At 45.2% G+C, this 13,353-nt stretch overlaps 1 protein-coding gene and 1 pseudogene across 2 annotated transcripts in view; one reads left to right on the forward strand and one right to left on the reverse strand.

Moving 5' to 3' along the window:
• Positions 1–2,468: 2,468 nt before the first annotated feature.
• CLMP (CXADR like membrane protein) overlaps positions 2,469–13,353 on the reverse strand; it is a 105,371-nt gene continuing 94,486 nt past the window's right edge. For both annotated transcript variants that reach the window (XM_053928020.2, XM_045192713.3), the window contains exons 4-8: positions 9,448–9,649; positions 7,787–7,954; positions 7,210–7,332; positions 6,525–6,666; positions 2,469–5,648 (exon numbers count right to left, since the gene is read on the reverse strand). In XM_053928020.2, the coding sequence (XP_053783995.1) occupies positions 5,348–5,648; positions 6,525–6,666; positions 7,210–7,332; positions 7,787–7,954; positions 9,448–9,649 (936 nt within the window). In that variant the 3' untranslated portion in view covers positions 2,469–5,347. The remainder of the gene's footprint in view (positions 5,649–6,524; positions 6,667–7,209; positions 7,333–7,786; positions 7,955–9,447; positions 9,650–13,353) is intronic.
• On the forward strand, positions 8,695–9,187 carry LOC112301666 (large ribosomal subunit protein eL43-like; annotated as a pseudogene).

Raw genomic sequence — 13,353 nt, forward strand, 5'->3', positions numbered from 1 at the left:
GCCCGTCAAGCCTTGCTCGGCCAATGGGCGCGCGGCTGCTTCCACAAGCCCCAATGACCACCTCGGCTCTGCACCTGGGCCGTGCCCCGTCCCGCCCCTCCCCACTCCGCCTCGCGATGACGCAACTCCCCGCAGCGTTCTGGAACTTTCATTCTCGCCCCCGCTCTCCGAACGGCCCGGGGGACAGGGCGGGTGGGGCCGCGGGAGCCCGCGCGCGGGAGTCCTCAGTCACCCCGGCGGGGGAAGGGCGCGTCCGCTTCTCTGCGCACGCGCCCCTCGAGAGCACAGGCGGGGGCAGGAGGAGGGGGAGAAGGAAGAAGGCGGGCGAACCTGGAAGCGACCAATGATGGCGGCACTGTCTGCGATTTGGGTCGAGGCGGTACCGGGGAAGGGAGGGCACAGGGCTGGAAAGCAGGGCTCTGGATCGGCGCCGAGGAGAGAAGACGGAAGTTGAGCTAGGACAAAATGGCCGCGAAGGTTGTCGCGCCCTTCCCCCACCTGGGTCCTCATCCTGCTGCCCCCGGCCCCGCGTGGCATTGCAAAGAATCCTCCAGACCCTGCCACTTTCCACGAACACAGCTTTGTAGCTGGCGTGCCTTCGGGCTAGGGCTGGCCCCAAGGGCCCGGAGGCAGGTTCCGACCCCTGAGCTCCGCTAGGGTAACTTCCCCGGGCGCACCCAGAGCTGGCGTTTGGGGGCCGTCTGAACGTTTGCGCAGGGTGGGACAGGTTAGCCAGGCAGGCGCTCCGAACCCTCACCTCACCGTGGCAGCTAGGGGCAGGAGCCCCTGTGGCAGAGATTTGAGGGGCTTGGCCTGTCAGCACGGCCCCCGCCCAACCCCAGGGCCGGATCCAGTGTCCCCACTCTCGGCGATCCCAGTCCCCGCCGCGCCCCGCCTGCCGCCGGGGACGAGCTCTGCTTCTGGGCTCAGCTCCTCCTCCCGGTTATTAGGAAGGGGAAAGGTACCGAGCTTTTTCCCAGTAGGTGAGCCGGGAGTTAGGAACCCGGCTCCTGTAGCCCCGTGTCCTTGGTTAGACTTGCAGCCTCTTATTAAGTGTGGTGGTGTCTTTCCTGCTACGACTTTTATGAAAAACTAAGGGAGATACTGTGCGGAGACGCTGTGAAAACACCACTGGTCGAGTTCACGAAACAGTAGTGTTTAAATTGCGGCCCTTTCTCAGCTCCTTGAATGCTTTCCAGCGTGTTCTTTCAGACGGGCAGGGCACCATGTCCTTGTGAAAGCCGGTAAGGAAGGCCTAGTTACAGATTCAAGCGTAAATTCTCTGTCCATATTTGCCTTTTGGAGGGAATATTCCGTGCAGGCTCGTACTGAACTCTCTACCTCTCAAGAAGTTACATATATATGATGCTGTGATAAGGTGTTGCTTTCATTTGTTAGCTCATTAATCATCAAAACAATATTCTGAGATATAGTATTCATCCCTGTGTTGCAAAAACGAGGTTCAGCGTGCCATTGTGGTAAATAACTAGCTGCGCTACAGTGAAACCTAGCTCCCTTTATTCCAGATTCTTCGCTCTTTTTTATTCGTCCCACAGTAGTGCAGTTTCCTCTCCGGAAACACTACGTCCAAGTCCAGAAAGGAAGCAGCAGTGACAGGCTGCTTTCAGTTTTCTGTGGTCCCTGCAATCTTCCTTTTCCCACCCAGTTTATTAAATCCCATCTCTGAACTACACCCTATATTTTGCAGCTTCTGTGACCTCTGAACTACCTAGAATATTTTAACCGTTGAGCCAGTGGAAAAATAGAACTGGGGCCCAATCCACCGGGTTGGGGTGTTCCACCACATGGCAGGGGTTACAGAAAGCGGAACAGATAACCTCTGTTCCTGATCACCCTCAAAATGCGCTCTAGGACTGGGACTGTGTCCTTCTGAAGTAGAAGGACTCTGAAAGTATACATTTGAAGTTCAGGACGTGACGCCTATCCTGTCTCCACCTCTTCAGATGCGCAGGGTTTCAAACTCAGGTGGATCTAAAATTAAAGCTCGGGCAGCAGTGGAGGGGTCTGAGGCCCGGCGTTTCTCCCGGGAGGAGGGTGGTGCTGAGCGCTTGTGCACGTGGCCCGTGGCCCGCGCAGAGCACTGTCGTCAGTGCTTGGCACATACCACCTCATTTAACTCCGTGAAGTTTTTTTCAGATTTATTCTAATCCCTAGCGTTTACTTTTCTGTTAGTATTTTACCTTGGCATAAAATACTTGCTTAGTAAATACTAATTGTTATTTTGATAAAGTCCTTAAGGGCAGGAACCCTAGCATGAATTCTCATCACTTGGAGATACCAAGTACTACTTAGCATCTTGCTCGTGAGTACATATTTGGTATATTTGTGACTGAGATCAATAAATAATGGATCGCATTCGGTCTGAGTTCTTCTCTTTTCAGCTGGCAGATAGCTAATGAACGAATTTCCAGTGTAGGTTACATGAGCTTCAGCCTCTCCTACAGTATCACCTTTACTTATTTATTTTTCAATTGCTGATACAAATGCATCTGTAATAAATATTTGGTTTTTGTGATCAAAGTCCCGATTACAAGGCAACTTAGAAGACAGAAGTATATAAACTTCTACAAAAATAAAGCAAAAAGATGCCTTTTTGCAACAGCAGTTCTGAACTTGGTTTTATACAGTGCAACAACAAAGGCATCGACTTCGTTAATTTACAGTTTTAAATTTTGTTTATATATTTTATTGAAATGGTTACTCTCTAAACATTCACATCATTCTGTGTATATCTTCTTCCTGCAAACATTTTTTTTCTTCTGTTGTTTGGTTATTTTATCCTTTGTTTCATAATCAAGACTCAACTTTATTTGGCTTGCAAAGTTAATGGAATGTGGTTTGAGACCAGCAGTGGCCCAGACTCCGTCTCAAGCGCACATCCTGTCGTGTCCGAACCCCAAACCCTGACTCAAGGACAAGTGCACTGTCATTGCTGAGACACCAGCATCTTATCTCTCGGGATCTTTGGGCCCTAGAATTCTCAGATTGTAGGTAGTTACCAGTTTTGTGACTTCTTTGTTGACTCGTATTGGAATAGATTTCCAAAATAAGTAATTTGGTTATTTAACTGGTATTTTAGTCTTCTGATAACCACATGCTTAAACTACCTAGACATCATTTTTATGCAAAGTAGACTGATCCCTGCTTTCAAAGGCAGGGGCGGGGAAACCTTAGGTTCAAAGGTGGAAAATAATGATCACAGCAAAATTGCTAGTGGTGATGGAGCTGCAGCCTCCAATGGTGACCTTGTGTGGCTCAGGTGCTCTGGGAATGAGAATTCTCGGTACTATGTAGCAGAAGTAGTGATGTGTTGCTGGATACCACTACCAGAAGAAATAAAAAGTAAAGTAAGGTATTTTATTTCTTACAATGAGGCAGCGTTAGTATAAGAAACATTCCAAATATGCTAGCCCTCTTAAATTAAACTAACACCAGACATTCTTTACATTACTTCCTCCATGTCTATTTCCCAACTTTTTTTAGAGTAAGAAAACGCAGATGAAAACTTTCTCCCAAGGATAAACCCCTACTGCTTGCAGGGCTTTAGAAGGATATGCGTTTGCCCTGTGTGAGGACACTGTGGTAAGAATTAAATGTAGAAACAGAAAACCAGAGAAACGGAGCACAATCCCAGATCGGCCTCTTCCCTTTAAGCATCTGATTCCCATTTTAGCAGTGGTGCTTTTACACACTCAGCATTACCTTTTCTTCTCTAGAGCCTGCTGCCCTTTTAATAATAAATCTTCTGCTCTGCCAATGGCCTGGTCCTTGAAGGGCTATTTCAGGTTTTGAATTCTTGCCATAGGATCAGTTTGAGTGGCAGAGTAGTCAAAACTATTAAAAGGGCAAGTTATTGTATTGGAGGCTGCTGTTAGTTTTTGGTTTTCACGTTTTCCAGACATCTTTCTTCTCCCGTGAATCAGCTTTTCTGAGAGCTATCCTGGAGAATCGTTTCTACTAATTCTTTCCAAGAGACTGACAAGATGTTAATGGGCATTCACTCCGACCTTTCCTGCCATTCACTAATTACGCCGTCTCTTCCCAAAGTGTTAATTCCATTTCCTTGTACCCCAGAGCTGCACTTCCTAGAGGCTAAGCTGGTTAAATACTGAATTTCTCTCTCTCAACTTCTGAGGCAGCAATGATCGTGACATGCAGTGCCATTAGGAAATGTCGGCGATCCTGATCTGCCTGATACTGTAAGGCCTAGAATCATCACAAGTCCTGGGTTCACATCCTTTTCTACAATGAAACAGAGAACGCTGCAAGTTTGGTGCAGTTCTAAACTTCCTCATGCCATTCTATGACACATTAAGAAAATTGGTCTAATCTCCCTTTCTAGTCTAGAAGTCTTGAAATTCTGGTTTTGTATGTTCTCAGAAAAACTACAATGGAATGTTGGGTAATCTTTCAGCATCTTCAAAGGTCTGTTTCACCATAAGACTTCTTTATGGGACATTGTTAAATGTCATGTAGTGGATGTTCTCTTCCTCCAGAGATACCCAGCAGGGGAGTCCTCAGAGGCATCTGATCGGAGGGGCGACCCACAGCTGTTCCAGTGTACATTCCTGACATTTGTCAGTGACCCTCTGAACACCGTCAGGATGAAAAGGTTTTCACAGTCCCCGTCACACGTTCTGGACTCTCTAGTTCTCTTGTGGTTCTATATAAGTAGGGGGCAATTAGTGGCGGATAGAGTGGAAGGAACTCAACTATCGTCCACTGTGTCCCATTATTTCAATTCCTCGTGAAATCTATATCCAAACCTAGTGGTAAACAAAGTCAAGATGGAATAGAAGAGACAGTTCCTTTTTTGGAGTTTCTCAGAAGTAGTAATCTCAGGACGTGGTGCAGAGAGGTGTAATGTAAGGCTGTGGGTTCTGCTTGAGTCTGGATGATCAATAATCCAGCTTGCAGAAAGGCATAGGAAATCTACAAACAACACCTCATTTCTTCTTGACAATCACAAATTGAAGTATTGATACAAAACATCTCAGGTGAGAAGTTTTTATGGGTTCACTTCCTCTTTCCTCTGACTTTCTCACCACAGGTCTGCACGACAGACAGACAGGTTCGGACCCTTGCTTTCCCCAACTCTTGTCTGAAGGCAGAAGGAAATGCCCTTTTGGAGATGGTGGGCTCACACCGTGGTTCGGTGTGCTCTAAGGAGAGTGCTCATTTGAATCTGTCCCATGCAATGCACCCTGCTAGTAGGTGACCTCTCATGATTGGGGGAATGGTGTGGCTGGTGGTCGGGCTGTGATGGCTAGAAAACTCCTAAGATGCTGACCCCAAGGACAGCCTGGGAGTCCAAGTGCACCGTAATTCAGACAGTTTGGAAGGGCTGGCTCTGGCCAGGGCCCGTGCTGGCTGTGGCTTCTGCCTCTGTTGGGGCAACAGGGCGCAGGTCCTCTGGCGCTGCACCTCTGACCTCGGGCCCCACTCGGCCAGGTGCACGGGGGGCCGGCCGTGGCCGCAGCGCCGCCTCCGTGGACAGTGTCCGCTGGCTGCGGGAGGCGCTGTTGGCAGTGGAGCGGGTGGAGGCAGAGCCCGAGCGCGAGCTCCGGGAGCCTGAGGACGAGGAGCTGGGTTTCACCAAGCGGGCTTTGGGCGCCTCGGCGTCTTCTCTGAGGAGGAGAAACAGCGAGGGTAAAATATAACACGCGAGACTGTGATCATGTCCACTACAGATGCTTCCTTCTGAGGTTCCCCTATGAACATAAGCTGTCATTTAGGGAACTAGGGACTGCCCCATTTCCTGGGACTGAATGTTTGGCTTGGGCAAAGGGACCCTTCGCCAGCCCAGAGGTCTGGACTGCACGTGCCTTGCTGTGGGGTTTGTGACTGAACCCTTTCGTGGCCCCTAAGTTATGCCCGATGCCCTTTGTAAGCAGGAGTGGATTGGAAATAATGTACAGTTAATTTCTCTTTCCCCCTAAACATTTAATATTTCCTAAAAAGAAAGGGACAATTTCTTATATAAATACAGTATAACAATCACAATCAGGAAACTACGCATTGATACGACACCACTAGCTAATCGACCAACCTTATTCAGGTTTCAGTAATTGCCCTAGTAACATCTTTCACAGAAATGAAAATCCCAGGCCATGCCTGGCATTCAGTTGTCAGGCCCCTTCAGTCTCCCTCAGGCTATAGCACTTCCTTAACCTTTCGTGTCTCTGGGGACCTCAGCATTGTTCCTGAGTAAAGGCCAGTGTCTACAGCGTCTCCCACTCTGGGCCTGACGTTTCCAGGATCGGACTCAGGCATGCATTTTGGTCAGAACATCAAGGGAGTGATCTCTTCTGTCTGCGTCGAGGATGGACAGTTTCACAATAAAGTCAAGGTTGGCCAGACCTTTTGTCCTAGGCTGGAGTTCCTGGCCGACCAGGTTAGATTTCTGGTTGAGAGAAAATGGGACATTTATGTTGGCTGGTCACTGTGGAACTGGCCCTAGAAGGGAAGCCTACTGGACGAGGAGACTTTGCAGGGAGGCTCACCGAATTTCATTAGGTCTCTCTTCTTCCTCGTATCGCTCTTTGTCTTTCCTCCGGATCAGCAGCCACACCAGGAGGAAAATCAGCAGTGCTCCGGCCACCATGCCTGTCACTGCTCCTGCAATCATGCCAATGCTTTGTACATCTGTTTTCTCAGAAACAAAAGCGGAAGTGAAGTGAAATGCAAGCTCGGAAATACGTGAACCTAAAAACCGTAAGCCTGGACAGGCTGAGTATTTCCAGGCCTTTATATCTCTCTTCCTGAGTTCCCCATTTACCCCTACTTGGTGCCTGACTATCCCACTTGATGGTGAAGGGTAGTAGAATGTGCCACCCAAAACAGGCCTCTGTGACTAAGATTATTTTAAGCTGAATATTTTTGAGAAAGTGCAGACACGGGAAAAGCTCTGAAAAGAGAAGTACCCCTTTATAAAGGAAATCTCCATTTGGTCCCCTCCTAGATATAATAAATTTCTTTTGGGGAACTGGTAAATTCACACGTAATTGTAAACAGAGGGTTAACTATAACTTGAATCTTCCCTGCAACTACTGAATTTATTTTATCGAGAGCCATGCTCTTCTGGAAGTAAAGACTTTTACTTGATCTTACTCTTACTCGTGATTGAACATGTTTTATACTGAGCCACAATGCAAAGAGACGAATAAAACATGCGCTTCGGACACTTACACTGCACAGTGACTCGCACCACACAGCTTTCCCTCCCGGCCTCGTTGCCTGCCGTGCACTGGTAGAGTCCAGAGGAGGCCATGGTGAGATTCTGCAGCAGAACGCGCCCTGGGTGGCGGTTGTCTGTGCAGGCAGAAAGAACGCCGTACTTCCCTTAGTGACAGGGTCTATATATACTGCTTATTTCACTACATCGTTGAGCTAAGATTCCCTAACACAGTTTGGTAAGCATGACAAAGATGACAGAATAGATCCCATTTGGGAACGGGGAAGAAAGGTGAACATGCTTTTAAATTATCGTGAATCCCCCAAAGTTACAAAAGGTTGTGAACATTTAAGAGATACTGACCAAGATAATTAGATTGATATGGTACACTTCTTTCTAATGTCTTTTACCACTTCCACAACTCATTTCAGGAAAGAAAAGACAGTCCCAGTTTATGGATAAAAAAGGAAGTTCAAAGAGGTTCAGTAGTGTACTCAAGGTCAGAGAGTGAGTTGCTGTCAAAACCAGATTTAGAATTCATGGATTGAGTCTGTCCTGTTGTCTCAACAGACTGGTAGAAAGATGACTCACCAATCCTAGATTTGGGAGGCAGATACTCATCCTCTCCCTCCTTCTCCGGGATTCGCTGCCAGTTATACACAATGGGCTTCGTGCCCGAGGATGACTCACACTGCAAAGTCAGGTCACTGCCTTCTGTCAATTCTCCCTCCAGCTCACACTTGGGTTTTGATGGTCTCACTGGCAAGGAAAGAAAATACGGCATCAAAGATCTCCAAACAGTCGATTCCATGGGAGAATTATGTCCTGTTGAGTTGTTTCTCCAGCCATTCCTTATGGTTAATTTTGAGTGGGGATTCGATAGCCTTACCCCGTTACCTAGCCCTGTGTTACATCACCCCCAGAAGTACACCCACCCCTGTCCCTTGTACACACATACACCCAATTCCAGCTGCTTCCAGTGATGCCGTTGTAATTTTCAGAGGCTGCTCAGAAACTACATCATCACTTCTCAAAGAAGAAACACATGTTAATTGGAAATTTTAGGAAAGTTAAGTGTGGTTTTACTAATACTGATTCAAGGATAGAAGTTCATAAATTTGGAGGATATTAAGTAGAACTTAGTAGCTCCTGCTGTTAAAAAAAAACAAAGGGATTTGAATCACATCTGAGAGAGATTTAAGTTAAATATAAGGATATTATTCAAATATTAGAGGATACTTAGTGTTTTTATTTAATTTTTTTCATTGAGAGAGAAACATCGATTTGTTATTTCACTTGTTTATGCATTCACTGGTAGCTTCTTGTATGTGCCCTGACTGGGGATCAAACCCACAACTTGGTGTGTTGAGACAGTGCTCTAACCAACTGAGCTACCTGGTCAGGGGGATATTTAATTTTTTTAATGGGCAACCATGGAAAATTGTGATTATTTTTTCTTTTCATTATCGCTAAAATACAGAACACAGTTCTTCCCAGGGAATTAGAATAGGTACCTCTGAATAGAATCCAAATACCAAACAAGAACTTTTGTAGCACAGTGATGCATTTGACTGTCCCTCACGCAGACTTTATTAATAAGCTGTAGGCATTTATCACTCTTGGGTTCCAACCCACTTTGCAGCAAAATGGCTAAATGCACCAAGAAGGTTGGAATCATCAGTAAATACAGCACCCATTATGGCACTTCATTCAGGAAAATGGTGAAGAAAATTGAGATCAACCAGTGCGCCAAGTACACTTGCTCCTTTTCTGGCAAGTCCAAGAGGCGAGCTGTGGGGATCTGGCACTGTGGTTCTTGTGTGAAAACAGTGGCTGGTGTGCTTGGACCTACACCACCACTTCTGCTGTCACAGTCAAGTCTGCCATCAGAAGACGGAAGAAGCCCTGGCTGGTGTGGCTCAGTGGATTGAGTACCAGCCTGTGAACCGAAAGGTCACTGGTTCGATTCCCAGTCAGGGCATATGCCTAGGTTGTGGGGCCAGGTCTCCAGTTGCGGGCGTGTGAGAAGTAGCTGGTCAATGTACCTCTCACACATCGATGTTTCTCTCTCTCTCCCTCCCTTCCCCTCTCTCTAAAAATACATAAATAAAATATTTGTTTAAAAAAAGAAGACTGAAGGACTTGCAAGACCAGTAGAAGCTCCACAATTTGAAACATTGCTAGCCTATAATAAATGGGTTCACTTATGTAAACAAAAAAAGGTAGGCATTTACCTTGGCACTCTATCTTACCTAAGACTTTTAAGATGACATGGCTCCACACATAGCGCCCCGAATTCTTCACCTTGCAGGTGTACCGGCCCTCATCACTGGGCTTCAGAGGCTCAATCTGCAAGGAAGCGTCTCCTGCCAGGAAATTGGAAGCGAAGGCCACTCGGCCCTTCTGTTCCTCAGTCAAGTTATTGTAGACATGCTGGCTGGAGTACGTGATTACCTGTGGGACAGACCAAGGCCTGGTCAGGCAGTATGGTCTCGCCTCGCTCTCCAGCCGCTATTAAGGCAAGGAGAGCAGTCGAGCCTGGGCTGACACTAAGGATCCAAGAGACCTGTTCAAAGTTAAAAATACAATGTTTGCCTAGGCCCTGCTTTTCATTTTAAGGATGATAACACCTCATATTTGTGTACCATCTTAATTATAAAATAATAATTTCATTAAATGTGCAGGACCATTCCATTTTATAGGTAAGGAATTTTAAATGTGAGTTACATCATTGCAGCTACGTGGAGGAAATGCACAATAATGGTATTAAAAGTCGACTCTGAGGAGAATGGAGAGAATAGAGGGTAAGGGTGTGGAGCAAGACTTACCTTCCCCTTTCTAACTTTTGCATATTCTACCAATGCCATGTGATTTACCCAAAGAGCAAGTACAATCCCTGTGCTGGGTGCTTTTACATCTAGTTTTTATTTCTCACACAAGTTTTCCAAGTAATCCTTGTTCCCATTTCACAGACAGGTAGCAGAACCCGATTTGAACATGTCCATCTAAAGTCATCTAGTTCATTGCTCTGGTCACCAGTTACCTCTCCCTCTTCCTTTTCCTACCTGCGTTTACTTTAGTACTCATTAACTGCTCTTTCAGTAAGTTTAGAAACGAAGGAGAAAAAGTAAAACAAAAAAAATCAACTTGTTTTGCCCTACACAAGTTTAGAGTCCAGCTGAAGGGATTAGAGAGCTAAGGAGAAGTTAATGGTTAAAATACAGGTCTGTATTGAACGTCAGCTGTAACTGACAAACACAGTTCAGGGGGGATGGGAGGAGACCTGACCTGGGGTGGTGAACACACAATACAGTGTACAGATGATGTATTAGAGAATTGTATCCCTGAAACCTATATGATTTTATTAAGCAATGTCACCCCAATAAAGTCAATAACATTTTTTTAAAAATTCAGGTCTGATTCCGAGGGCTTTATTGTTTGGCTTTCCTTTTCTGATTTCACTGCAGATTAGTAAATTAGATGGGGAAAATTGTGTCCTTTCCTTCCATAAAATACACATGAGCTTCATGTCTTCATTTTCCCAGGTGGGGAAACCAAAGTTTAGATTTCCCCAACAGGAAAAAAAAAATAATCTTGAGTTTTACTGAATTTTCTTCTGTCTGCATCACAATGCTTGCTTCTTGAACCCTTATGATCTTGTCCACCAAGACTTCAAGCCCCTTAACTTCAGTTTCCTCCTCCTTGCCACGTAGCAGTCACAGTCTTAAACTCGTTGAATTTAAACATCAGCAGACATTTATGGAATGAATGCTTCCCATCAGGTCAAGAGTCTACTCAGATGAGTAAAACCCCCTTCTTGTCATCAAATCATTTATAATCTAATAGGATTCACAAAGAGAGAAGTGCAAACATAGAAAAAGTAATAATTAGCCCTGGCTGGTGTGGCTCAGTGGATTGAGTGCTGGCCTGTGAACCCAAAGGCCACTGGTTCAATTCCCAGTCAGGGTACATGCCTAGGTTGTGAGCCAGGTCTCCAGCTAGGGGCGAGCAAGAGGCAACCAAACATTGATGTTTCTCTCCTTCTCTTTCTCCCTCTCTTCCCCTCTCTCTAAAAATAAGTAAATAAAATCTTTAAAAAGAAAAAAGTAATGATTAACTTGAAATTGTGTTAAAGAGAATGTCCCAGAAAAGTTGGTGGCATTTGAGTTAGGCTTTGAAAGATGAGTAGACTCAGAGGCAGGGAGAAGAGAGATGGAGGGAGGATGCCACTAGCCGAAGGCATGCAAGTGTATGGGACTGCTGAGCACATTTCTGGCTGCAGCTGTTTTATTTATTTTTATTTAATTTTATTTTTAAAATATTTTTCTTCTTTTTGTTTTTTTCTTTCTTTTCTTTTCTTTCTTTTTTTTTTTTTTTTTTTTTTTTGCTGCAGCTGTTGTAAATTGCTTCACTTCTACTCAAGCCCATCCCCAATCATGTGATGCTCTGCAACTCATTAAATGCTTTCGGAAAAGACGTGAAGCCATCCAATGAAATGTCCACTAATTCTTTCTCCATTATGTAATATTCTTCAGTCTCATGTGTTTTGCCCTTACCACCTCTCTGAAAAAAGTGTCTTTTCCTTTCTCTTCATATTGTTTCTTCTGCTAACATTTATTGAGCTCACAGGCCTTGGAAGCTGGAATAAGACGGTTCCTACCCTGAGAGACCCAGTCTTCTGAAGAAAAAAAAAAATAATAATAAGGGAGGGGCAATTAAGAGAAAATTGAGGTAAACACTGTAATGATCATACACTTTAAAACTTTTCAGTACACAGTTTTGCCCCTCATTTCAACCAACACCATTGTGATAATTACCACATCCTTATCTCTGGTTCCAACTTATTTTTTAGCTCCTGTTTCATATTTCCAGCTGCCTGGCAGCTGTATATGTCTGTCCTCTCGGACCACCCCACGTAATAATGTAAGTCAGCTCCAAGTTCATATTAACGTAAAACTCATGTTAGTTCTTTTCCAGCTCAGAAACCTCCCAAAGCCCGCAGCACAGAGCCCGCAGCACCTCTGAGTGACGACTGGCCTCAGATGAGAGGCCTTAACACTCCTGTGTAGTCCACCTCACGTGCCTGGGCACAGACTTCGCGATGTCCCTTTTTTAAATGTGAGTTGTGCTTTCTCTGTACTCACATGCTTTTGCCCACTGCATTTTTCTATTTAGAAACTCCCTTTTCTCTACCTGTTCACATGAAGATTCCCTCTTCGTTCTTTTACTCCAAAATCAATAGTAATTCCTTACGAAATCTTTTCGGATACAACACTCGAATGGTCTTTTTTTCTTTGCTCTTATCCACAGCATTTCTTGGCACCATTTTTATGTGAGGAGAAATTGTGAAAGACTTTGGACAAATAGGTTGCTGGGTCCTCTTTCTCTAATGCTGGGCATGTCCCAGAGCTCCCTCCAGGCCTTCTGATTTTGTCTGTTGCCCTTGACTGTCTGGCTAGGCTACTTTGCAACACTGCAGTCCTTTAGTCAATAAATATGTATTAAATTTTAAACATATTCTGTACTTGGCACTATGCTAGAGATCATAACAATACAAAGAAATGAGATCTACAAGTAAGTGCTATTAGGGACCAGGACTTGCCACCCCGAAATATCCCAGTTTGTATATGCATAAGAATTAATTTCAACTGACGACATTTGAGCCCTGACTGGTGTGGTTTGGTGGGTAGGGTGTCATCCTGCAAACTGAAAGTTGGCTGGTTCAATTCCTGGTCAGTGAACATGCTTGAGTTGAGGGACAAGTCCTCCTTTGGGGGCACATGAGAGGCAACTAATAGATTGATGTTTCTCTCCCTCTCTCTCTCTCTTTCTCCCTCCCTTCCCCTCAATCATTCAAAAAAAAAAAAAAAGAAAAAAAAGACATTTGAGTTTCTGAAATCACTTATCTGCCTGAAGTAAGAGCCTCAGAGAAGACTAAGTGTCATAAATGCCCTCCCCCCAGCAAGTCTAATCTTCTCTTCTGGGAGACGGGAAGTCTGGCACCATATCCCGACAGCCCTGCCACAAACTAGCCTGTCTCCCATCCAGCCTCCTAAGGACCCAGTTATTTTTCCAGAAAACCATTTGTGTTTCCATAAGTTCCCTTTCTCACCCTCCCTTTTTCCTGTTAAGTTAGATATATGAGCCCAAATTCTAAC

Source organism: Desmodus rotundus, chromosome 7 (assembly GCF_022682495.2).
Source record: "Desmodus rotundus isolate HL8 chromosome 7, HLdesRot8A.1, whole genome shotgun sequence".
Taxonomy (NCBI): Eukaryota; Metazoa; Chordata; class Mammalia; order Chiroptera; family Phyllostomidae; genus Desmodus; species Desmodus rotundus.